Below are 27,290 nucleotides of genomic sequence, written 5' to 3' on the forward strand. Positions count from 1 at the left end.
CAGCCAGCCATATAACCCATAAATTCCGGGGATGCGGGGAGAGTGTAAACAATTCGAGAGAGTAGGGAATTTTAAAAAGGAGTTTTTAGTTGAGTTGGGAATTTTTGTACTTCTGGGCTTTGAACTCAGGGTCCCATGTTTGCTAGGCAGGCACTCTACCAGTTGAGCCTCTCCACGAGTCTAAGTGTTTTCATTGAACTACACACAGGAGTCACATCAGATAATCTCATCTAATCCTAGCATCTTTGAGAAGCTCTCACAAAGGAGGAAACTAACCTTAATACATTGAATATCTGTTCCAAATTAGCTTGGTTAAAATAAAGAGCAATAGCTAGTGTCAGAATTGAAACCAGTGGCCAAAAAGTCTTGAGCTGCAGGAAGTCCTTGGGTACTGGTCACAGTCCCTTTGGCCACATAAATTTAACATCAATCAGAACATTCTGTAAGGGCTATGTGGGCTCTTCAAACGGAATAATGTTTATGGGATGATCTGGTTTTTTTGTATTTCACATACTAGAGGCTAAGAGAGCTCAGTTGCTTAAGCTTTCACCAGCTTAGAGCAATTGGAATAGAAGGTAGATGGGCATTCATTCAGACATCTTAAAAAACATTATTAAATACATAGTAACAGCTCATCCTCTGTTGCCTTTTAATTGGTGTAAACCGAAGTTACATGAAATCTCTAAGGTCAAGATCTTAGAGTCTATTTTCTCACCTGTGGACCATAGACCAAATTATCCACAAATTGCCTGTTTCAGGATCAAGTTCCCAAACAGTCTTAATGACTTTTTATTAATCCAGTACTTCACTGCTGTACCAAGAACAGTTTTTGGTGCCTGATAAATGTTGAATGAGTACACCTAAAGCGTTTAGGAACCAGTAACAGCGAAGCGCAGCATAATTTGGACTTCCGACTTTACCTCTCCAAGGTCAGTTTCAGGTGTGAGAGTCTTTTGTGTGAAGAAAACCCCTCTGCTCAGCTCCTATCAAGGGACGGTAGCGCGGGCTGCTTAGGACACACCAGGTGACAACCCAGACTCCTCTTTACCGTGCTCTCCCTTCCTCTCCAACTGGGGTGCCCGCGTTCCCGCCAGGGTGGATGCGCGGTTTGCAAAGGGCACCGGGCGCCTTTAAATGCTAATGAGCGATGCCCAAGTCAGAGCCAAGTTTCCCCACCCGCTTCCCTCGCCCGCCCTTCCCTCGCCGGCCTGCGCGCCGCCTAGAAAAACTTGTGCGGGGCCATTTTGGGGGCAGTAAGACCGAGCGAGGAGCCCGAGAGCGAGCGCGGAGCCCGAGCTCGAGCCGCCGCCGCGAGACTCCACCCGGGCCGCCGCCTTCGCCCGCGCCGCGTGATCCGCACCGGCCTCCGAAAGCCGCAATCCCAGCCGCACCAACCGCCGCCAACCGCCACCGAGGTGCCCGAGGGAGAGCACAGGAGGCGGCATGAGCGAGGCGGGCGAGGCCACCACCACCATCACCACCTCCGTCCCGCAGGCTCCGGCGGAGGCGGCCGCCGCGGCGCCCCAGGACCCCGCGCCCAAGAGCCCAGCGGGCAGCAGCGCGCCCCAGGCAGCGGCGCCCGCCGCCCTGGTGGCTGGGAACCCCAGCGGGGACGCGGCCCCCTCAGCCACTGGCACCGCGGCTCCGGCCTCTTCAGCCACCGCCAGCAGCGAAGACGCGGAGAAAAAAGTTCTTGGTGAGTCTCAGGCCCGCCAGAGGTCCTGGCTGCTCCAAGCTGGGCCGCTAAGCACGTGTGGGCAGCGGCCATCGGGGCTGAGAAGCTGGTATCGTGGGTTCCCGGGGGCTCCTGGCCCTTCTGTTCCCTCCCCGCACCCTGCGCGAGTCGCCCCTGTCCTCCCGTCCGCGCAGGCGGGTCCCAGGTGAGCGCACAGCGCTCTGCGCTCCTCGGCACACTCAAGCGCCTCCCTCTGTGTCCCCGGGCCAGCAAGTTGAGGGTCTTAACTTTTGTCATCTAGACACACATTCCCATAGGGGAGATTGTCTCGGTCCGAAGGGGAAAGGGGAGGCCGAGTGGGAGAAGGTACCCGGGGGAGGGATGGATGTGGATGTAAGGGAGGGACGGACACGTGGGCCCGCGCCTTTGGAGTGCTGGCTTAGGCGCTGAGAAGGCAGAGCCTTTCCTTGCAGGAAGAATAAGGCCCTGGAAGAGTTGGGGAGGTTTAAGTGGAAACACTTTTTGCCCGGGAGGCTCAGGTGTCTGTCCCTGACGCCCTTCCACATGGGCTTGGGAAAGACGCCATGCTTCTGTCGGCCACATGCCGGCAAAGAGGTGTTGCAATCCTCCTTGGGAAACTTGGGTCTTGGTCTCGGGTCCTCCTCCCCCTCTCGATGCCTACGATGCAAAGAGCCATTCAGTGTCCACCAATCGCTGCACAATTTTCCCTTCCTGGACTGTGGGAACGCACGTGGTGCAGCAGCTGAGAAAACTTGGTCGGAAGTGGAGTATGACGTTTGTTCAAAACACAGTTACCTTGGGACTCTGTAACTTAGGAAGGGAAACAGGAAGATGAGAAGTTCAGGCTTAGGGGGCAGAGGATTAGAATGGGTTTCTGTACTGGTTGTTGGTTTTGTCACATATTTTAGTGTTCTCATCTTCCTTAAGTAACGCCCTGTGTGAGGCCTGATACAGACTTGCAAAGCAGGTGGGTGTTGAGTAACTCCCTAAAGGGCGTGTGCGCATATCATTCACTCTTTCAAACTCGAAAGTTAACAGATGGTGTAGAATACTTAGGAAATTTTCACTGTTTTGGGTGGGGCGTGTTGGTTCTGACATCCCTGAGCCTTGCCTCCCCATTAGCAAGAAATGCACAGGAAATATAACACCATTCAATGTTCCCTACCTTGAGAAGCCTTTTTTTTTTTTTTTTTAATCTCTTCCAAGACCTGTAATTCAGATCCTGCCAAACAACGTGCTAAAGTGTAACCTGTTTGGGTAAAGAAACGAAATACAACTTTTTTTTTGCTGGAATAAAAGTTACTTAAATCTGGTAAATATTGTTCTTGTGATACTGTTTCCACCAAATGTTTCTTGGAACAGTTCCATGCAAAATGTGTGCGTTACCCAAAACAGTGTTAAAACGAGTTATTTTTCAGCAGAGGAACACTTGTATTTTTTCACTTGATCCTTGTATCCTTCTGAGATAAGGAAAGCAGATATTATTTTTAAAGATTAAGGAAGTTGATACGTGAAGGTTGATTTTTCTCAATCACCAACTGCTATTGTGTTTCAGTCAGATTCCCAGTGATGGGGCTTGTGTCTTTAATCTTTCCACTCTTAAATCCAAAGTCCAGACTCTCTCAAAATGAAGACAGCTTTCCACATGACACCTCAACACTGTGTCTCTGTCCAGTGTGATCTACTGTCCTTTGCCAGGCAAACACATGGATGCCTAAAATGTGCTAGACACAGTGCTCACTGAAATGGATATCTGTTCTTGGATTCTCTCATTCTAGGTTTTGCAAACAGGCCTTCAGTTTATAGCACATTGGCCAGTTCTCTGTGTAGTTTTAATGAGTGAAATAAATCTTTGTTTTTAATGAACTAACTGTGGTCTTCTTCTGTCTCTCCTGTCCCCATTGTGTATTTGAAGTGGGCTTATGGTTCTAAAACAAGTATGAATAAATTTTTTTGGCTATATGAAGTCCTTGAAAATATTTTTGAAATTAGGAATTTTTTTTAAAAAGCTGCATTGGGGAGTAAAATAACCTTCAACTTGTGTAGCAGTTACACTTGAATCACCTTTTCCCACTATTATTAGTGTTTCTAGTTAGGATTGTTCTTTCACCATGGTAGGCATTGAAAACATTTCCACATTTATATCTTCCTAGGTCGTTAACTTTTGGACAAATGAGAAACATACCATTTGAAGTCATATTTGAGTTAAATGTATATAGTTTATATAATTTCTCAAAAACTGGCTTCTTCTGTGTACATTTGCATTTGAAACAATTTTTCTTTTGTCCTGCTGCTGTAATGAGCATGGCCTCAAAGTAAAGATTCTTGGTGGCTTGATCTCCAAAGAGAACTATTTCAGTTTGGAGCTGGAGAATGTTAATACTTAGTCAGTGTGGGCTAAATGACCTTGGGGAGGTTTCTTTCATTTTCAAATAAAGCTAAAATATTTCTCTAAGCATATCAGTCTAGCAAAACTCAGAACTGATACTGCCCACAACAGAGCAAGTCCCAAGTAGTATTTTAGTTTTGAATTTGAAAATGAAAAAGGAAGCCTTATTGTTTACCCCTGGAAGTTAGGAACTTTGTATTTCATGGACAATATGGACTTGTTACTTCAATGTCTACTAAGCTTTTTTAAGAGTGTACTTTTCTTGGGGTTGAGGATATGGCTCAAGTGATAGAAGGCTCCCCCCACAAAAAAAATCAGTTTCATTGAGTCTTGATAATTGCCTTATATAAGCATTTCCTGCATATAGACATAGGCATTTCCTGGAAGCACTAAAGTTGACTTTCATAATTAAGGGTCATAATTGAATTAAAGTAAATATGTATCTATAATGTACAAGGTGCTTGAAGTTACAATTTGTTTAGATTCTTTCCCTTAAAGAATTCCACTAAAATTTTGCATTTCTGTCTGCTTCTGATAGAAGGTAGAGGCAATAATCAAGTTAGAGGGGGATTTTGGGCTGGGGTGTATCTCAGGTGGTACAGTGCCTGCCAGGCCTTGGATTCAAACCCCAGTGCTGCCAACAGAAGGGGTGGGGGAATTTTATAGCAAATGCCAATTTGATTCCCACCAACTGAAGACAGGGTAAACAAACAGAGGCCTAAATTCATCACTGTGGTTTACAAAGGCCTGTTACATCATGTCTCAGGGTGGTAAGCACAGAACTACATGGAGACAGCGTCAGTTCTCTTACTCTTCACTCCTGATAGACCCCCATTTGGCAATTAGACAAGTTACTTGATGTCTTTGTAGATTGGTGGTTAACAAGGAGCTACAGTGTTTCTTATTAAAATTCGTCTAATATTTAAAAGCATGGGGATGATGAGTTAAGATTGTCCATCTGTCCTCTTTCATTTTGGACCCTTTTTTGCACTTAAGAAATTTTTGTAGGTTAATACTTGGAATGTTAACTTTTTTGGTTTTTTTTCTTTGATGGTATTGGGGATTGAACTCAGGGCCTAGTGCTTGCCAGGCAGGCACTCTACCTCTTGAGCCACACTACTAGCCCTGCAATGTGAATCTTACCTGGCACTTTTTCTCTCAGTAGTATTTTATCAGTTTTAATTATAGCAGAATTTTATAGGATTACGACCACTTCTTATATTACAACTTCAATGAAAGTTTAACAAGGAGGAAAAGTTTGCCTTGTGAAAAGTTCTGAAAAGTGTCTCCTTTTATTGTGACTTGCTCCATTTTCTTTTCCTAATTTATTTTGGAATGGTTTATTCAAATTTGTGTAGGCTTTGTATAGTATTATCAAGACCTTAGTGATATGAGCTTTATCTCTTTGTAGGTCAGATGCTAATTTATCTGCTTAATCCCATTTTAGCCACCAAAGTCCTTGGCACTGTCAAATGGTTCAACGTCAGAAATGGATATGGATTTATAAATCGGTATGTGTGTGTATAACTCCGTGTTTTAAGTTTATTCTTATGTTGTGCCATACTTTATTAATGGGTTGTTTAAACTTGAAGATTTCTGAGCATTAACAACTCTCATTTCTCAGTTACTGATCACTAAATACTAATTTAAGTACATTTCTTATACACTAATAAATATTGGTTTCATATAATCTAACTGCTAAAAGAGAAAAGGGAGGGAGATACAAGTACAATCAGAAATGGGAAGAACGTCAGGGTAGAGCCCATACCCATAACTTCTAAGATGGAGAAATGAAGTCTTGGACTGGTTAAGAAATTCCCAAAGTCATGCCCTAGTGAGTAATTGAGTTGGATCTGTAACCCTAGTCTGGTCCAAGCTCTGAGAGGAAACTAGTGTTTCTTTTCACCTGTGGTTAACTTCTAACCCTATAGGAACTAGGACAATTACAAGCTGTTGGGAGACTTTTTTTTTTAACTGGAGGTGGTTGAAGATTTCTCTGCTTTCCCCCTTTCTGAAACAAATTCCTCCAGTTTCTTCCTTGTCTGTTTTGGTGGAGTGGGGGGGGGCGGTGTGAAGGGTTAGGGTGGGGTTGGTGGGAGGGCTGTTTTAAGTTTCAGTGTAAGGAGAGCCTAGTTCACAGCTGTGCCCTGTCCTTTTAACTGTCTTGCTTTGCTTTTGCTGGGAGGAAAATCAAGGGCTCTGATTACATACCACGTGATTTATAAAGAGTTGAGAGGAAAGGGATGTTTCTGTATGTTGAATCCTATGTTTGGATCTCAGCTCTGGTAGTGTGGAGTAAGATGGTATCTTACAGAGTCAGAAATTTTTAATGAGGATTGATTCTAGGTGTCTGGGTTTAGAGGATAAACAGAAATGTATGTTGTCTTATTTTTTATCTGATTTTTTTTTAAAGTTTCTGCACATATTCAGTACTTTTAATTATTTGTCTCCCAATAGAAATGACACCAAAGAAGATGTATTTGTGCATCAGGTAAGAGGATCATAAATGTTAAGTTTGCCATATGAGGATGATGTCTAAATTGCTATTGTTCTTTTCCCCAAAGTAAGTCCTATAAATTATTGTACTTTGAACTCTTCTGTGGTTTATTTTGGGATGAGAGTTCAGTTGTACATTTTTAAGATTGACAGATAAGCTTTACTACCCCATCATGAAGCGTTTTCAGTTTTATTTTTGCAGTTGGATGAAGTAATATTCAGTTAAAGCACTTTCTGATTTTAAAGCTTATGAGCCTATATTATTTTGCTTTTGCCTGGGTGGGTACAGGTCAAAGTTCTTCTGACTTGAAGTTAACAGAACAGGGAAGCGGATGGTCAGGGTGTGTATATGTCCCAGACATGAGAACACTCCATTTCCCAGGAGAGTGAGTCCTCCCTCCTCTTTCTTGACTGGGGCATGCTTAACACATGTCCAGGTCAAAAGACCCACCTTCCCTTACATTCAAAGGAAATACAGAAGATGGCAAAGATATGGAAAAGATGGGCTTCCCTGCTACAAATGGCTCAGTCACTCTCTATATTATTAGCTGAGGATGTTATTTTTGTATTATGTGTCCTGATTGCTTTCTTTATGGAAGAAATAATGGAAGTTATAGCCATCCTTGCTGTGCTTTGTACACATTTACTTTGCATTGAGTAGTCTGCCATAGGTGCGTCTTTGCAGTGAATGAAAATGCCAGCGCATTTACCTCCAGAGCTTTCCTCCTCGTGGTTTCTGTGTTTTTTTCTTTTTTGTTTAGATTTGTGTATGTGTTGGGGTAGAGTTTGACAGTTGGAGGCAGTGATGTCTAAAAAGCTCTCTGTATTTTTTCCATCCTCTATATTTCTGCTTGGCTGGATACATTTCCATTGTACACAGATAACTGGAGTTGATACAGAGACTTTTGAAGTTATAATAGACTGAAAAGGAAGTGCTGCTTGTAATAGCTGGAGGTTAGTAGAACTTTGGCAACTGAGTATTAAAGGAGTTTCTGTGCCGGTGGCCTGTGTGTTAGCCTGTGAGTGTATGACCTGATTCCAGCCCCCTGAGGTTGTGTGGTGAGTCACCTCAGTGTGTTGAGGCCTGCCCAGTTTAACAGGAAAAAGGGAACAAGCTGGCAGGGAGGGGCTGTTTTTGGAATGGCTGAATGTTCATGCTGCGTGTGCATATATCCTGTCCTGAGCTGCCTTTTTCCTCTGTGGTGTGGGCGAAGTCTGCCCTACTGGCTCACTGTTGTTTTTTTTTTTTTTTTCCCCACTTCTCCCTTAACTCAAGAGTAGGAGAAGGGCTGGATTACACATGCCTAATCCTTTTATAAAGTAAGGTTGACCTAATTCTGAGGAAACTCCAGTTCCTTTAACTGTTTAGAGATACCAGCCAAACAAATGAATATTTGTTGCAAGGATTATACTTTCTTTCTTAATTGAAAAAGAGAGAGACTTTTTCCTAAGCAAATTTTGGGTGGAGGTGCTTAATGCATTTTGGTGTTTCATTAGCCTTTTAATGTCTTAGGAGGGAACCTATTGGGATTAGTTGGCATATGAATGATGTGATAGAGAAAATAGTGAATAAAATCTTACAGATATACAATAGGAATCTGAATTTTCTCTCTTTATCTCCTCCCCACAGTGGGCCTATAGTATCCCTGTGAATTCAGGTAAATTGCTTTATGTTAGCCTCACATTTCCTCATCCACAAAGTGGGATGCTTGGGAATAGGCCATATCTTCACTAATATATTTTGATTACTGAAGTAATTTTGTTTATTCTGTCAAATATTTATGCCTTTAGCGTTTTTGTTCTTTTTATCTGTTTTTTTTAATTATACCACCCTTTCACATTTTAAAAATAAGCTTTGCCGTTTTTCTTGTCTATAAAACCACTGTACCTAAAATGTGTACTTGTGTTTCTGAAAAATGAGGCATTTTTCATCCTTGCTAAGGGAGCTGCAGTCAGAATCCCAGGAGCCTAACAATATCCTGACCTAAGTGATGAGGGTGTAACTGAAGTCTGTAGTAACAATGAATTTCTCTTTAATCCATTTACCAGGATGACTTAAAAAAAATACATTTATTCATATGTGTGTACATTGTTTGGTACATCTCTCTCCCACCATCCCTAACCTCCCTGCCCTCTTCTATACTTTTGTTTAAGAGAAAACATAAGAGATTATAAGAAAGACATAGTATTTTTTGCTAGCTTGAGATAAATATAGCTATGCAGAGAGATTACTAGCATTGCTTGCATGCACATGTGTATTACAACCCAAACTGGTTCATCTCTACCAGACCCTTTCACTACTTCCCAGTCACCTTCCAATAGTGGCCTCTGCCAATTTAAGGTTACTGTATTCACTCTTCTAAAGTGAGCACATCAACCACAGTCAAGCTTTAGATTTCCTTCCCTTTCCCTATTCCTCCTGTAGTTGTTCTCCCCTTAGTGTGTGACCCATGTCCAATAACATTACTGCATTTGCTTTAGGTCTATGGTCCGCATATGAGGGAGAACATATGATTTTTGGCCTTCTGAGCCTGGCTAACTTCACTTAAGATGTGTTCTCCAGTTCTGTCCATTTACTTGTGAATGACAAAATTTCCTTCTTCTTTGTGGCTGAGTAAAATTTCACTGTGTATAAATACCACATTTTCTTAATACATTTGTAGGTAGTGGGGCATCTTGGCTGTTTCCATAACTTGGCTATTGTGAATAGTGCTGCAATAAACAGGAGTGTGCAGGTGCCTCTGGAGTAACCTGAGTTGCATTCCTTTGGGTATATCACTAGGAATGGTATTGCTGGATCATACGACAGATCTAAATTTAGTTTTTTAAGAAGCCTCCATATTGTTCTCCAAAGTGGTTGCACTAGCTTGCGTTCCCACCAGCAGTGATTGAGGGTTCCTTTTTCCCCACATCCTTGCCAATGTTTGTCATTGTTGGTGTTTTTAATGATAGCTATTCTAACAGGAGTGAAGTGGAATCTTAGTATGTTTTTTGTTGTTGTTCATATGTGCATATATTATTTGGGCCATTTCTCCCTCCTGTCCCCTGCCCCTCTTAGTGTGGTTTTGATTTGCATTTCCAGGATAACTTTTGAAGAATAGCACAAACCAGGAAAGCAATGTGGCCAGTAGTTTTACAGTATTTTTTATTTGTTCTTTTGGAGATCCAGTTAGTGGGAAAATATTGCTTAAAAAATAATAGATGGACAACTTCTTCACGTTAACTCTAGTAAACTTGAAAGTGATGAAATGGCTTCAGTATAGGCCAGTATTGAAATATATCTCAAAAAGAATTTTCTGTTTTCTCTACAGACTGCCATCAAGAAAAATAATCCACGGAAATACCTGCGCAGTGTAGGAGATGGAGAAACTGTAGAGTTTGATGTGGTTGAAGGAGAAAAGGTAGGAATTGTGGTTCGGTGAGAGTGGGCCGGCACATAATTTTGTTACATATTTTTTTAGGCTCCCCCCACCCATAAATTAACATTATTTTGGATTTTCTGTAGGACGGGAGGGAAGTGACTATAAAGTAGAAATATTTTTGATTATTGAATCCCATTATGAACACTTTAATATTTTATTTTATTTTTTTATTTATATTCGTTTATTCATATGTGCATACATTGTAAATATTTTAAATAAGACTTTTTTTGGTGGTGTTGGTTTGACTCAGGGCCTTGGGCTCAACTACTTGAGCCATGCCTATAGCCCAAGACATTTTCTCATTTAATAAAGGAAGTGTAATTCGGGTATTGGGTGGCTCACGGCTGTAATCCTAGCTACTCGGGAGGCAGAGATCAGGAGGATCACAGTTTGAAGCCAATCCTGGGTAAATAGTTCACTGAGACTCTATCTAAAAAGTATTCAACACACAAAAGGGTTGGCAGAGTGGCTCAAGTGGGAGAATGCCTGCCTACCAACTGTGAAGCCCTGAGTTTAAGCACCAATACTACAAAGAAAAAATAAAATAAAATAAAGTAAATAATAAAGAAGGAACTGTAATTATGGAAGAGCTGCTAATTTCAAAATTTAAGAAGTCCTCTTCCCATTTTGGGCCCAAATATTAAAATGTAACTGTTTTTATAGCATTAAAAATAGACAAAAGCGGCTTTGGGGCAAAAGACTTTTTTCTTTTCTTTTTCTGGACATTTCCAGACAGTATCACGGTAGTCCAGGCCTTGCTTGAACTTGTGGAGCCTCCTGTCTCTAATGCTGGGATTACAGGTGTACTCCACCATGCCAGGCTTCAAAAGACTTCTTCTTGTACAAATAAAGTTTCTGCCAGGCGTGGTAGCACATGTCTGTAGTCCCAGCACTTGGGAGACTGTGTCAAGAGATCTCTACTTCAAGGCCAGCCTGAGCTACATAGCAAGAACCTGACTCAAAAGAACAACAACAAAAATGAATCAAGTTTTCACTCTGCAGCTAATTAAGCTGATGCGTTCCTTTACTCGTGGGGGCACAGAGTGCAGTGGCTGCAAACAGCAGCCTCCTTGGTAGTGTATGCAGCCTTTTGCTTGTATGGGTTGTCCTAAGGGACCTTGAAGACAGCTTTCCAGTGGCCGTTTCATGTCTCTGATCTCATGTTCTCCCCAGTCTAGGCTTCAGACAGGTATGCGGGGTATGTTTAGGAAGCCCCGGGACACAGTGACCATAAGTGGTTCACATTTATCAGATCATGTCTATCTACCAAGCTGCAGAACAAAGAACATATGATTGAGACCTTGCACAAGGCCAAGTTCAAGTTCCCTAGCTACCAGCAAACCCATGTTTCAAATAAGTGGGGCTTTACCAAGTTTAATGTGGATGAATTTGAAGACATGGTTGCTGGGAAGTGGCTCTTCTAGTGAATGTGGGGTCAAATGTAACTCCAGTTGTGGTTCCCTAGACCACAACAAGTGCAGGCCCTGCCCTTGTATGTCCTGTGTGCACCCCACCTTTATCACACTCAACAATAAATGCCACATCCTGTCCCCCCTACCCCCAAGAAATAAAGTTTTCAAAATGATTTATAAGCACTTCTGCTTACTAATGATATGGTGAAGAATATTTAGTTTCAATAAAAGAAGATTTAAGTTCGATATAATCAACTTCCTCTCTTGGGCTTGGGTTTTGGAAAGTGGAAGGTAGCTGGATAGATTTTCAGCTTTGTTCAGAGGAGTTCGACTCAGGAAGCTCATTGATGGTCTTGAAGGATGTCTACTGAGTTTTTTAATGTATTAATTACAATATTACTTATATATTTAATTACAGTATTGCTAACGTTCTTTTTTATTTCAATCAATAGCCTATTACAGATATTAATACAATAGTATAGACTAGAATCAAAACCATCTAAGCATGGTACAAATGCTGTGACAGGTAATCATGGCAGCCAAGTTATAAACTAATTTGAGAATGACTTCTTAGCTCCCATGCATTTGCTTTCTCTGTATGTGCACAATATTCTAGTCCTTATTCTTATGGATCTCAAACTGCTTTAAGAGAAAAATACTCATTTCATTTGATGTGGAAATTTAGTGGTTGCCCTTACCAACACGATTGCCAGGGTGTCTTGAAAATCTCTTGGAGTTTGGAATCACTTTAGTCAGCTCCTAAGACTGTGTTTTGCCAGATTGGTTTTACTTCTGTGAGCTTTCAGAACTTGAGGTTTTCTAAATTGATGGAGGTGTGGTATATACTCTGTGAACTCCCTTTGTCTCAGTTTGTTTTATATTTTTAAAAGATTATTTTATCCTTTAGTCCCTATGAGAATAAGAACTCTTAAGTCTGTATCAAGGGGAACAGGAACGTCTAAAGAAGGCCCAGATGGGAGAAGTTTCATTCTCAATAGTACAGTGCTGGACAGAGTTATGGAGACACATAAGTAGGGATTCCCTTGCTATAACAATAGGGTCACATAGGTTGAGCATATTCAAGGGGGATTAACAGTATCTCAGCTCTTACCCATTGACGAATATTCTTCCTAGTCTCACATTACTTCTACTGTTTTATTTACTAGTTTGTGTTCTTTAAAGAGGTACCTACAACTCTTGAACTTGGAAAGCCAGACAAGAAAGCAAAGCTTAGTAAATCAGAACATTAACACCTTGCTAAAACTTGAGCCTGTTTCTGAGATCACTAAAGGAAGTCTTAGTATGCCTTGCCAGTTTTATTCTTTAGCTGTTCAAGGCTATATTTTGAAGGGTGTTACTTTAATTTCTTTATAATTTGAAGATTGTCTGTGTCTGTTTCTTTCCCAGGGTGCTGAAGCAGCTAATGTGACGGGCCCGGATGGAGTTCCTGTAGAAGGGAGTCGTTATGCTGCAGATCGGCGCCGTTACAGACGTGGCTATTATGGCAGACGCCGTGGACCTCCTCGTAATGTATGTCGCCTCTGTATCTGATCAGTAATTGGAAACTTTTTCATGTATAAGTACATGTGTGTTCTTGGAGCAGAAAATTTTCAAATCTGCAGATGCCATAGGCAGGGCAAGTGATTTTTTTTTTTTTTTTGTGGGGGTGGGGGGAGTATAGGGAAATTTTAGTGCCCAGAATTGAGACACTGGCCTCATTGAAAACTTGCCAGTTGGAAGTTGTATCAGTTAGGAAATTTGCTGGAAGTAACAGACATAAGAAAATCATCTTGGTTTGGATGGCAAGAAAGAATAGGGAGTAGCTTGAGAAAAGACAATATAGGTGCTGGCCACAGAACTATTAAATGATGTCTCTCAATTGAGTAGCTATTTCATTTAGCACAGCATTTTGATATTATTTCAAAGTAAAGAAGCATTGAGTAATTCTAGATTTTTAGTTTTATAGATTGGTTTGTATAGGTAAAAGAGTTTTTAAGCAAATCTGGCTGGACTTTTTCTTAAGAGATTCAATTTAAAGGGGTATTTTCAAGCTATACATAATGACTTCAGTTTTGTGGTCATGAGAACCTTATTTGTTAAATTAAGAAAAGTAAGATAAAATTGTGTTGATTTCTGATGTTTTTAGAATTGGAAGCAGGGCTTAGCACCATAGAATAAAACTTTTATGTTTTGTCAGCACAGATGGTAGCTACCTGTATAATGTAAAGAAAAGCTTCTGAAAAATCTAGCAGAATAAAATACCTGCTGATTGAGACACATTTATCTCTATTTTGATAGATGTATAACTTCCACCTTACCTAAATACTTCTATTCTGTCAATTTCACATCCTGCTCAAATTGGTTTTATCATATTTCTTGGGACATCCCATTTGTTTCTGTTTTTGTTGCCCTCATTTCATTCTGTTGATTTTTTATAGTAAGCCATGAGGGGTAGGGGTAGTGATGAGGAACTGTAGCAATATACTACAGTCCACGAACTCTTTCAGGCTCATTACAGAGCTCTAATTTGACTTCTTGGTCAATTCAAATCTAAAAGTGGTAGAAAAGTCTTCAGTGACAAATTTTCCTTAAAGATTTCTCCCTCACAAATAAGAAAAGACATTTAGAAAAAAATTTTTTTTCAAAAACTGTTGACAGGTATAAGTGCGTGTATGCTTTCTATTGTAATACTAAATTCTCAAAGCTTATTGACTTTCTCTCAAAAGAGTATGGTGGTGCCATTATAATTGTCTTGTCAAGTGGGTTTTTTTTTTTTTTTGATGGGACTAGGTTTGAACTCAGGGCTTTACACTTGCAAAGCAGGTGTTCTACTGCTTGCACCACACCTCCAGTACATTTTATTCTGATTATTTTGGAGATTGGGAGTCTCTCAAACTATTTCCCTGGGCTGGTCTGATATTGGGAGGATATCAGGCCTCCCAAGTAGCTAAGATTGCAGGGGTAAACCACCAGTGCCTAGCATCCTGTTAGTTTTTAATTTATTCATTTTTAAAAACTATGTCTGCTTTTTATAAAGATTGTCTTTGTAATTTACATGTTCTTTAAAGTGAGATTGAAGTCACAAATTCTTTGAGGGGTATTGGGTTGTTAAATTTATTAAAATATTAAATGGTCATGTGAAGTAGTAATATATATGAAAAATCCCAAAAGGAATCAAATTCCCTTTGTTGTTAATGTCTATGTTTAGAAATGATTAGTATTAGGACTTACTACTATTTTTTTTGGTGGGGGGAAGGTGGAGGAACAGTTCTGGGGTTTGAAATCAGGGCCTCAATCTTGCTAGGCAGTCACTCTACCCAAATGAGCCACTCCACCAGCCCTGCTTTTGTATTGGGTATTTTTGAGATAGGGTTTCTTGAACAATTTGCCAGGATTGGCTTTGAACAGTAGTCCTTCTGATTTCTGTCTCCCGAGTAGCTAGGATATAGGCGTGAGCTACCAGCACCCAGCTGGGACTTACTACTAATAGTAGCACAGTTATTTCTAAACATATGAAATGTAAGAATCATGCAAGAGGGTCATTGGTTCTCAAACTTTTCAGCTTTTGGATCCATTGGATTACTGAGGAACCCCAGAATTGTCTTTATGTCTATTACTATGTGTTTTATTAGAAATTTACTCATTACTCACTGATACAAATAGCATCTTAATGAAAAATATTATTTAAATTGAGTGAGATGAGCGGCACTGCTTTCTCTTTCACATTTTTCTTTGATGCATAGTTTCAGAGAAGATAGCTGGATTCTTATCTCTATTTTTGCATGTAGTGTATGGGAGACTTTATGTCACTGTATACCTTAGAAGAACCCACTCTGCACTCCAGAGAGATGAATTTAAAAAGGGCAAATAGCATCTTAGTTGCATTATGAAAGTACTTTGAGGACACTCTCCCTTCCCCACAGAGGGCTTCAGAGACCAAGACCCCCCCTTTTTTTTTCCCTTGTTAATGGCCTGGCTTTGCCCCAATGGGTAATATTGGAAGACCCACATTTGAGGGAACTAAATACAAATGTAGATGTCCTTTGGGTTAGTCGACTGATACTCACCAGTTCTAATTAGTTGACTATTAAATTTGTTGCTGATTGGTCGCTCTTGCTTTTCTGCTTCTTGGTATTTTATCTGCATATATCTGTTTTACTCTCAGTGTAGTTTTATCCCAGGTAATCACTTGATCATCTGGGCTACTTGCAGTGGGTCTGTGTAATAAAAGGGATTGTTGCTCTGGGAGTTTTTTATTTTGTTTTTCTTTTGGTGATATTCATCCTATGTGGTATTCTTTGGTTCCTCCCTTGCTGAAACTTCCTCTGAATCTCTGTTTCTTTGCTTCGCTAGTACGCTGGGGAGGAGGAGGAGGAAGGGAGCGGCAGCAGTGAAGGATTTGACCCCCCTGCCACTGACGGGCAGTTCTCTGGGGCCCGGAATCAGCTGCGCCGCCCCCAGTACCGCCCTCAGTACCGGCAGCGGCGGTTCCCGCCTTACCACGTGGGACAGACCTTTGACCGCCGCTCACGGGTCTTTCCCCATCCCAACAGAATGCAGGTAAAATTGCACCTGGGACTTCTCCTCAGCAGCCCTCACCCCTCCATCCTTCTCTGCCTCTTCCTCCTCTTCCTCCTCCTCCAACTCCAGCTGCCGGAAATAACACCTTGCTTGTGGCTTCCCTATGCTGCAAATGCTGAGGCAAGGCCTGCAGTGTTTCACTTTAAAGCAGTTGTTCCAGAAACATTTCTAAAAGCACAGCCACATGAATCAAACCCATAATAGGGGAACCTGGTGGGTAGGAGAGTATTTCTATTTTATAGGCGAATAAGACAAATTAGAGATAGATGGTGTGTATAAGAGCTTGCACTCTGAAGTCAGACAAGGCCTGGACTTCAGTCCTGTCTCTGTTACTGCTCCTTATTGTCTGTGAAGTTGTGAAAAAAACAAAACATGTTTGAGATTGAGTTGTTCATCTATTAAATGGATGAGCATACACCAAAAGGTTATGATTATCAAATTGAATATAAAGGGTATTCTATAATACCTGTAACAGAAAACAAAGTACCAAATTAAATGAGATGGTGCTGATTTTTGCTAAGAAGACTAATAGAATGGAGATTGTTGGTTGTTGAGTCTTCCTTAATGGCAAAAAATTATTAGTAGAGCAAGCTGTGGGTTTGTCATGTTATTAACAAGCCTTACACCAACTCTGCAGTACCCAGGAAACTTGGAAAACGAGCAAGAGGTCCTCATTTTTCACCACTAACTACAACATTTTCCTCCTTAGTGTCCTTGGGTTTTTTCCTACCCCCACCCCCACGAAATGTTTTGACTGAACATAATGTTCAGTCTGTTCATTGCTACACTTCTTCTGTCCCATCATGCATGACTGTGTACTTTCTGCATTGCTTCTTGTTTTTTTTCTCTTCTACTCTTCAACAGCTGCCCTTGACAAATGTGCTAAAAATAACAAGTAGACTTACATATATGGAGACATTGGGTACATGAGGCATAGTAGGTTTCTTTAGGGCAGGCAGCACTCTCAGCTTCTAGGAAATTAGCACAGGAAAAGTCAGTAGGATTGTAATGCACATTTTCTGTTTAGTGCCTTAGCAATATCTTCCTTTGATAATCATTTAGCTTGCAGATATCATATTTTCTGAAAGAGTAGTGATCCTCTTTGGTATCGTTTTAAAAATGAGTGTATTTGACCTTATGAAATGAAGGTTCAGAGCAAAGTGGTTTCTTGGTGCCATGTAGAAATTACCTGAGAGCTTGCTCAGATTGCACATATGTATATATTCTCATCACCTAACCACATGTGATTGCTTTTGATACAGGCTGATCTTCTTAGCCTTGTTATGTTGGAAATAAAACTTAGATCTCTTCAACAATTTTGCCTTGGAGTAAAAACTTAGATCTCTTCAACAATTTTGCCTTAGAGTCCTTCTAATACATACTACGGTGTCGGAGTGTTTGGTCTCCTCCAGCCAAATCAACTGCGAAAAATGAAAATTCCTTAGAGAGTTTCTTCCATGTAACTAGGCTGCTTCAAGGTTGTCAGTGTGATATCTTCGAAAAGTGTAGGTAGATCTCTAGGATGGTTAAAAACTATAAAGATCAAATATCCAACAAAGTGAAATTTACTGGATGTAGTGGGCCGGGGTTGGGGTGGGGGGTGTGAGGGTATCAGGCCAGTGATGTTTGTGTTATGCGTAATGACAAAATAGCATGATCTACCATTAACCTCATGATTTTCATTTTTAAAGACAATAGTTACACATATTTGAAAATTAAGTAGCGTTTGTCACTGAGTGAGTACCATTTATAGTCTTTGAGAAAAGAATTACATGGTAGAAAGAGGGAACATTGTTTGCCATCTACTAAGTGACAGTGTTTGAAACCAGTTCTTATTCTGTCCTCTCTACAGCCTGTGACATTAGCAGTGGTTTCCATATTTTTGTTGTTTGTAAAAGGTAGCAACTTTTATCTATGATGGTATGGGCAAGAAGTGATAGAGCTTGATTTAAATTCTGTCACATTTTCCTCTTCTAGGTAGATTCTCATACTTTATACATGGTAATTGCTGTTTCTTTCAGTCTTTACATAAATCACAGTATCTGAGAAAGAACAGGCCTAGCTAAAGGTAGACTCATGTAGTAGGAAGTGTGTGAGTACAGAGGAAATGGAGTGGAGGGGAGGGCTGGGGTGAGGTCTTGGGGAGTCAGGCATACCTGTAAAGTGCAGTGAAGACCTTTGCCTTGCTCTAAATGAGATGAGAAACCAGGAGAAGGATCTTAATGGAAAAGAAATAGGTTTAGGAGATTATATGACTGTTTTATGAAGATGAAGAACAACGTAGAGGGATTGGCCACTACAACTTCCTAGTGGACAGAGGGTCATGGGTCGGGTTCTGTTGCTGGCAGTACTTCCACCAAGTGTAAGTGGTCAGGATTGGAAAATACTTTGGGTTTTTTGTTCTGTTTTTGGTGATACTGCAGTTTGAATTCAGGGTCTTTGCACTTGCTAGGCAGGCATTCTTGAGCCATGCCTCTAGCCTGGGAAATATTTTAAATGGAGAGGTGTGACAGCATTTGATGATGGCATGAATATGTGGTAAATGGAGTGAATGATACATCTATGCTTTTTGTTTTGTTTTGTGGGACTGGGTTTGGAACTCAGCACTTTGCACTTGGAAAACAGGGACTATAATTGCTTTTGAGTCATACCTCTAGACCATTTTATTCTGGTTGTTTTGGAGATGGGATCTTGCGAACTATTTGCCTGAGTTAGCCTCAAACTTCAATTCTCCTGATCTCAGCCTCCCAAGTAGCTAGAATTACAAAGCTGAACCACTGGTACCCAGCCCATCTGTAGGTTTTGACTTTGAACAGTGAAAAAAGATTGGGTTTGAGGAGGAGGGTAAAAATATTTTGGTCTTTTCCCACATTTAGATTTACCTTAAGTAGAGATTTAAAATTGGCAGAGAAATAGAGCAGTGGGAGGTGAGGTAATAATAGCTAGAGGAAGGAAGGTGTATGCTGGTTGACAAAGTCTTGGATAGTCATTAAGTGATATTTGAAAAGAGAACTAAATGCGAAGGGCAAGTTTTACAGGTACTAGGAAAAGCAGTGCCAGGAATGACCAAGGGTGTGGCATGTGCAAGAAGGAGGCCTGAAGAGGAGAACATGGAGCTATAGGTACAAATTTGCAGCAATAAAACATAAGACTTAAAGCCATAGGCAGGATGAGATTATAAGGTGAATGCAAGTTAAAAAAAAAAAATTGATCGTAGAACTGAGCTCTGGAACACACCAAATTTTTGAGATTAGGAAGGTGAGGATTGTCTAGCAAATGACAATAGAAAGGAACATGCTGGGAGGATGTATCTCAGGAAGGAAATGGGTTAAATGCTGTCAACACGTGGAGGAAATTAGACTGAGAATTGATGATTGATAACTTGGGAGGCCAGTGGTATGGTGAGTACAAAAGTTTGCCTAGAATGCAGTAGGGAATGGAAAGAGAAATTGTATATCCTCTGCGGAGGTTTCTGTGATGATGGTGTAGGGGTGGGGTTTTTGTAGTTTGTGTAGCTCAAAGAAATGCTGGAGGAAGATGTAGGATCAGGGCAAGATTTTTGTTTGATTTGATTTTTTATTTTTACAATGGTGAGTTCCCTTATTCTCCCTTACTCTTAGATCACCAACAAATTACTGCTAATGCCAGTAGGTGAAGAGATCAAGGTACGCATTTGCCACACACACAAACACACACACACACACACACACACACACACACACACACACTCACACTCACATCTACAACCATTTACGTGTAACTCTGTGTACATTTCCTTAGTTCTGTCTATTGTAAGGGACCAAAGACAAGGATATACCCTAATAGCATTGAGCATACCTGATCTCCAATTTTTTTTTTTTAATTGTAAATAGCATTCTCCAATAGAGACAAGCTCCTTTGGAGAAATGATTAATTTCAGAGCTGGGGCAGAGAAAATACAGCCTGGAACATCGTGTGCCAGAAAGCAAGGAAGTACTCTAAAGAATGTTGGAGACATATCAAGAGGACATGAGCCAGCTTGAAAGGGTTCCCATTGGCTAGTAATGATAGCAACAGATTATAACTCATTGAATAAAATAGAAAACCACGAGTCCATACAGATAAAAATAAGTAAACATATTGAAAAATTTGATAAGGAACAGACTTTGAAAGTCCTTTTATATATAATAGTAATTAATTACAAAGAGGAAAAGAGTAAACTTAGTGGAGAGTGTGGCAGATCCTACCTTCCCCACTTATCAAAGAGAACAATTTGTAATTGTGCAAATTAAACCATATGCCACCTAACAAGATGCAGTGAGCAGAATTTAGTGTCACTTCTGTGTTTTCCATGCTGCCAAAAATGCATAAACTAAATGTAGTTAGTCACCAGGAAACCCCAAATAACCCAAATTGTGAGATATTTTATAAAACTGGTCTGTAGTTTTTAAGTGTCAAGATCGTGAAAGCCAAGTAAAGATTGAAATGTTGCAGCCAAAAAGAAAGAAAGAAATGTGATGCATGATGCTAAATGGGTTGTGCTATAGAAGATGCTGTTTCAGACAAATGGTAAAACTTCCATGAGATCTGATGATTGTATTTTTCTATACTTCCAAATTTTCTGTAAATTTGTGATTATTTCAAAAGAAAATATATGGATGTATTGAGCATGTTTGTAATCCTTGATGGAAATAATAGGGTAAGAAGGGAAAATTACATAGTGAAGGAGAGTAGGAGGGGATAAATAGCTTAGGATCTCTCACTGGTAGAACAGAGGCATTCTTGGGTATGAACACAGACCACTTACTTCTTGTGATAGAAGAGTAAGACATAAATGCAAATGCAGATAGGTTGGTAGGCTTGATGGTGAAACAGTGCAGACATTCCCTTATTTCTCTTTTCCTAATGAAATATCAAATCCTTCCTACTGAAATTCTTCATTGGAAATATGAAGAATTTTCCTCCTGAGGAAGAGGAGGAAGGAATGTTAGTCTCAAGAAAGTTGCAGTATGTCTGTATTTTAAAGAACCAGATTATTAGTGGGTTTTTTGTTTGGTTTTAGCTCTTTGCTGTGGAAGTCATACAATAAATTAATTTTATTCCCCCAGATTAAAATAAATTTATCAAGAAAGTTTTTTTCTTTAATGTTATACTTTATTCAAAGAAATTGGAGATAAAGGCATGTTTTTTTTTTTTTTTTGTCATTCTGCAGATGAAACTCAGGGCTTCACCCATGCTTTCCATGCAGGTGCTTACCACTGTACAGCCCCATACTGTGGTCAAGATTTGGATGAGTCTTTTTAGAAACCCTTAGTGGAGGGCTAGCAGAGTGGCTCAAGTGGTAGTGCCTGCCTAGCAAGCGTGAGGCCCTAGTTCAAACCCTAGTTCTGCAAAAAAAAAAAAAAAAAGATAATAGTAACACAAAGATCCATAATAGAAACCCTTAATGGTATTGAGGGGAAACCAATTTATAGTGCTGGTGGGTCTGAATTTGAAACAATTAAAAAACTTCTGTTGCTCAAATGTGTATCATTCCATCTCCATTTCCTTTTATGAAAGAGATCTCTGGAGAGCTGAAGATGTCAGATTTTAAATTTTTATAAAATAAAGTTACATGCTCTGGAATAAGGCAAAAGACTGACTTTTTCCTTCCTTTCCTGTCATTTGTAAAAGTCTAACAAGTAAATAGTTCACTGACACACCTGTGAGTGCCTAGCTTTCTAATGAAGCATTTTTTACTGTTAAAAACAGTACTGTTTGCTCTGTACTTCTTACACTCTGTGCCATTGCCCTCTAGGCTGGTGAGATTGGAGAGATGAAGGATGGAGTCTCTGAAGGAGCACAGCTTCAGGGACCAGTTCATCGAAATCCAACTTACCGTCCAAGATACCGTAGGTAGGTCACATTTCCCACAAGTGATGACCGTTGGAAGGACTTGTGAACAGCAGTAGAAAGGGTGAGGGTACCATGGGTCTGTTTTGTTGATTTATTATATAATTGGAAAATTTAGCTGCTTTGACCACATGCTGGAATTTTTTGAGACTTCAATATATATTTTCAGATGATGCTGTGACATGTTCCTACATGTAATAGCTAAACTTTTGAGTTATCCATGTATCGAAACATTATTTGTATTCTGCAACTTTCATGTGATATAAATTCTTTTATTTTATTTTATTTTTTTGGCGGTATTGGGGCCTTATGATTGCTAGGCAGGTGCCATACCCCCAACTCAATCCAATTAACCTGATTGGTCCATTTTTCTTTTTTCATTATAAAATTCTTTATAAATTAATTTTTTTTTAACCTTTTTTTTTTTGAGACCATCTTGCTATGTAGCCTAGACTGGCCTTGAACCTCAGCCTCCCATGTACTGGGATTACAGGCATGTGCCACCATGCCTTGCATCATACTTAATTTTTATTAATAATATAAGCAGACATTAGTTGCTGGGCATTTCAGTGGTAATGCTACTACTGGAGGAATCATGTTGCCTGTGTTTAAATTTCACTCAGCAATTTAGTAACTGTATGTCCTTGGGCAGGTTTCTGGACTCAGGTTGTGGTCACCAGGTCGTCGAACATTAAGAAATGTTCTCTACTAGCAATATGACCAAATGTACTACTGCATCTGTTGTGATGCCCTCAATAAATGTTAGATGTTATTATTGCTCCCAGTATTAACATTACTTCTGATGTTGAAGGGGTTGGTTATTTTACCTGTACTTCATCTCCAGCAAAGTCTGAATTGGGCTAGGCTCCCTGATACCTTTGGAAGATTTCAATACTGTAAGGTTGCCAGCATTAAGGGTCTTGTCAACTGACCCTTGAGGTGAGTGGCAAAGATAGAGCTTCCTGAATGGTGCTTGTGCTAGAGATTGAGTGTCCCTTATCAAAAATGCTCAGTAGCAGAAATATTTCCCATTAATTGTTTTTTCACATTTTGGAATATTTGCATAGACTTTACTATTTGAACATCATAATATGAAAATCCAAAACCTGAAATGTTCCAAAGTGGAGACTTTGAGTGTTATTTCAGCACTCAGAAAGATTGGAATTTCAGAGCATTTTGGAATTTTGGATTGGGGATGGTCAGTCAACCTGTACCTTAAAATTTATCTATATGGATTTATGGAAAGATTAAATATGTTACATTGGGGAAGAATATGTACCAGGCAACATCCTTCTTCCTCTCAAGGTTCATTCCAGCTTTTGACATAATCACTAATGATTAGTTGCTAAGCAGTTTCAAAATAAGAGTCTTTATAACTCAACTTAACAAAACAAATGGGAGATAGGAGCACATGCGAATCCAGCTTTGTCACTGCCTAGCCATGTGATCTTGGGAAAGTCATCTTTGACCTGTTTCAGTCTGTAATAAAAGCAGTACTTCTATATGGTTCAACCAAATATTTGTCATTTCTACATCTGTTGATTTTCTCACAGAATTAGCACTGAAATTAAATATTTAGTGTGAAAACATGCTAGCCCTGGCTTTGGCCCAGAGTAATGTGAATTTTCTCCCCATGTTCAATCCCCCAGTTTCTTTTAGCTTATGGTCATGGAGGGCAGATACCAGACCACTTTTCTTTTAACATTTTTCTTTTCTTAGTGCCTCTCAAAGTACCCAATAAGATCATAGTTTGTGTTCAGTGTATGTTACTTCACTACAAGTACGTATTCAAATGAAGGAGGAAAATGATGGAGAAATAAGGCCATTTTTCATCACACCTTTGTTTCATTTGTAGTATTGCCCTAGCAATAGTAGTGACCACTTGACTCAGATTGTCTCAAGTACTTGAGAATCCCTGTCTATTGCACTTACTCTCTTCTGTTTTGTGTTCCCTGCTCTAGGGGGCCTCCTCGCCCACGACCTGCCCCAGCTGTTGGTGAGGCTGAAGATAAAGAGAATCAACAAGCGGCCAGTGGTCCAAACCAGCCATCTGCTCGCCATGGATACCGGCGTCCCTACAACTATCGGCGTCGCCCCCGTCCTCCAAATGCTCCTTCACAAGATGGCAAAGAGGTAAAGCCAGCTTATCCAGAAGGGATGTTGTCAGGTCATCCTTAGTTTCTTAGGTTCAATTTTAGGTTTCTGGTTTTTTTTTTTTAATAGTAAAAGTGATAATAACATTTATTAGGAAAGGAATTTAGTGGGGAGAAATGGGGGGGAGAAGGGAGAAATATTTCTTGCTCCCCATTCAGGAAATTAGAGTAAAGACTCTTTAACTTTTTTTTTCCCTTTGGCAGTACTGGGGTTTGAAGTTGGGGCCTCATGCTGCCTATTGAGCCACATCTCCAGCCCTTTCTTGTGTTGAGTATTTTTGAGGTAGAGTCTCGTGAACTATTTGGTGGGGCTGGCTTCAAACCATGATCCTCCTTGTCTCTGCCTCCCAAGTAGTGAGGATTGTAAGCGTGAGCCACAAGCACCCAGCCTTAAAAATGGTTTTTATTACGATAACCTGACCCTTAACAAATGGAACATTTTGCTTTGGATTCACGTATAGAGTATGCCCTGCATATAACACAAATTAAAAATTTGAATTGAGCGTTAGAATTCTCTGAAAGAATTACTTATGCTAATGTGGGATTAAGAGGGGAAGCATTTGGGACTCTCATGATGAGAAGGACAACACTTTACACAAGGGAAGCTGCCTTGCAGTTGTACAACAGAATTTATGGAGGGTGGTAGTATTTGGTGGCCATTTGGAAGGGACTCTGGGGCACTAATCATTGACCCCTACACAGTAACTGTTAGATGATCATTTTTCTTCACAGACAGAATTCACTTTTGAGACCTTTTAGTCTTGAACATTCCATGGTTATCTGGTGGATTTGCATGTGGTTTACTGTTTTGTTTTGTGTTTTAGATCAAGGCAGGTGAAGCACCAACCGTGAACCCTGCTCCGGCCACCGAGCAGAGCAGTGCTGACTGACCCCAGGCTCCCCAGGCACCTTCACCACCAGCAGGTACAAGCACAGCAGCTCAGTCTGGAGTTGTGTTTTCTTTTAAATATCATTGATTTCTCAACAGTAGCACAAATTACTTTAAACTAGCTTTGTGACTCATCTGTGCCAATCCCTGTGTCCATTGGAATTCTGGGGGAAGAACTATTTTGGTGGTTTGGTATCTCTGGGTTTGACCTTATTTGGGTAAGTTTTGGGGTGTAAATATGGAGACAGAGTTGATGATGGTTGACTTCCTTTCTTCTAGATGGACAGCTTTTAAGTATTAGTACACTTTGGAAAATTGCACCTAGTAGCCAATTTGAATTTTTTTTCCCCCCAGACAGGGTCTCCCTATGGGGCCCAGGCTAGTCTTGAACTTGTGATCCTCCTGCTTTAGCCTCCCAAGTACTAGATTATACACATTTGCTACCCTGCTTGCTGCAATTTGGTAATTTTAACGTTCTTGACAAGGGCTTGGTTTTAATAACAGGAGACTGTTATCTCTAGAATAAACTAGAATGTGGTCTGATGGAGTGGCTTAAGCAGTAAGAGCGCCTGCCTAGCAAGCATGAAGCCCTGAGTTCAAACCCCAGTGCTGAAAAAAAACTGAACCAATATAAACTAGAATGTTTTTTCTCTTCCTTTTTCTTTGATAACCATTATTCATTTTGAGAAGTGAAGGGTAATATGTAAGATCCAAGGGATTTATTTATATATATCTAGTGCAGGCTCTGTAGCAGCTGTTTGCCAGGTGATCTTGAATTGAGCTGTTTATTGTCTGCCTTATTAATGTTCACTGTTGGTGAGATGGAGAACTAACTATACTTAACTAGAATTGTCCCAAGGTTAAATTGAAATAAAACATATGAATGGGGCAGGGTAAGTAATAATCTCTCAGTAAAGGTTAGCTTATTATTTTCATCACTGTCTTATTAAAGATCTTGGAAATTTTATTTATGGAGGTAGAAGTATAGGTAGGAAGATGTCTTCAACCCATTTACAGGCCTAGTCTTAAAATGGTTTAAGAATTATGAAAAGTCTGCTGTGATTTTGATGGGTTTACCTTTGTATGTTACTTGTTTTTTCTCTCTTACAGCCTTCAATATTCTTTCCTTAGTTTCTGAACTTGTTGTTTTAATGATGATATGTCGTGGAGTAGTTCTATTTTGATCTGGTCTGTTTGGTGTCCTGGAGGCCTCTTGCATCTGTATGGGAATATCTTTCTCTAGATTTGGGAAATTTTCCGTTATTATTTTGTTGAATATATTACGCATTCCCTTCGCTTGCACCTCTTCTCCTTCTTCGATGCCCATGATTCTCAAGTTTGGTCTTTTCAATGCCCTGTATAGCTATCCTTATCTCAACCAGCAAAAACCCTTGTTCCTTCCTATTATTGCTTATACTCTCTCTACAACAAAATTAGAAATAAGGGCAAAATAGTTTCTGCTGGGTATTGAGGAGTGGGGGAGAGGGAGGGGGCGGAGAGGGTGGTAAGGGAGGGGGTGGGGGCAGGGGGGAGAAATGAACCAAGCCTTGTATGCACATATGAATAATAAAAGAAAAATGAAAAAAAAAAAGAATTATGAAAGATCAGATAGCTTATTCATTAACTCTCAGTTATTCAGTGATTATTCATAAGTTTGTCACTATTTAAAGTTTGATTTATTTTTTTCCAGGTGACCTAAAGAATTAATGACCATTCAAAAATAAAGCAAAAAGCACACCCACAACCTTACCAACACCAAAGAAACATCTAAGCAATAAAGTGGACGACTAACCAAGATTTGGACATTAGATTGTTTACTATTCCTTTTTTGAGAAACTAACAGCTGCAGAAGGAAAGTGTCAGCAAGTTTTTCCAGCAAGTTGCAATCCAGGAACACCTGCACAGAGCATGAGAGAGCATCCTCCCCAGGTTCAGCAGCCACGAGGTTTATATTTTTTTCCTGGTTTTTACTGTTTTGGTAATAAGAATTGAAAGAAGAAATATTAATACCACATGGGGAGAACCCCAACCAAAGAAATCTGAAATATATAGTAAATGCATTTTTTTTCCTTTTTTGTTCATTTTGGATGCTGGTGCTAAACTTCCAAGTGTCATGATTTAAAAAGATATTTTATGCCCTTCTTATTTATTTCTAGAATGAGGGGAGAATAAAATTTTTGATGTCTTATGTGACTCTTTGAAAATGTGCAGTGAGAAGTTCCTCAAATAAAATTGTTACCCTTCAAAGGAAAAGTTGTCTTCTACCTGGAGTCTGTTTTCCCATCTTTCCCCTACTTCAGTCACTTGATTAATAGTAAATTCAGTGCCAAATTTAAAAGGGAATTAGTGCTATTTAGTAAATTTAGTCATGAGTTTGAGAG

At 40.0% G+C, this 27,290-nt stretch overlaps 1 protein-coding gene and 1 non-coding gene across 4 annotated transcripts; both read left to right on the forward strand.

Moving 5' to 3' along the window:
* Window positions 1-1,251: 1,251 nt before the first annotated feature.
* Ybx3 (Y-box binding protein 3) lies at window positions 1,252-27,162 on the forward strand. 3 transcript variants are annotated; one of them, XM_074076046.1, is made up of 10 exons: window positions 1,252-1,696; window positions 5,533-5,596; window positions 6,543-6,576; window positions 9,893-9,982; window positions 12,823-12,945; window positions 19,617-19,661; window positions 21,773-21,870; window positions 23,829-24,000; window positions 24,845-24,944; window positions 26,600-27,162. In XM_074076046.1, the coding sequence occupies exons 1-9, from the start codon at window positions 1,444-1,446 to the stop codon at window positions 24,908-24,910; spliced, it is 945 nt and encodes a 314-aa protein (XP_073932147.1). In that variant the 5' UTR covers window positions 1,252-1,443; the 3' UTR covers window positions 24,911-24,944; window positions 26,600-27,162. The 3 variants fall into 3 exon arrangements, with proteins under 3 accessions (XP_073932147.1, XP_020017004.1, XP_020017005.1); XM_020161415.2 differs by lacking the exon at window positions 19,617-19,661 and adding an exon at window positions 15,769-15,975 and having other exon boundaries at window positions 1,253-1,696; XM_020161416.2 differs by lacking the exon at window positions 19,617-19,661 and having other exon boundaries at window positions 1,255-1,696.
* On the forward strand, window positions 11,000-11,133 carry LOC141424483 (small nucleolar RNA SNORA70). The gene has a single exon (XR_012449396.1). It is a non-coding gene; the product is annotated as a small nucleolar RNA SNORA70 (small nucleolar RNA).
* Window positions 27,163-27,290: the final 128 nt, after the last annotated feature.

This window comes from Castor canadensis, chromosome 6 (assembly GCF_047511655.1).
Source record: "Castor canadensis chromosome 6, mCasCan1.hap1v2, whole genome shotgun sequence".
Classification (NCBI taxonomy): domain Eukaryota; kingdom Metazoa; phylum Chordata; class Mammalia; order Rodentia; family Castoridae; genus Castor; species Castor canadensis.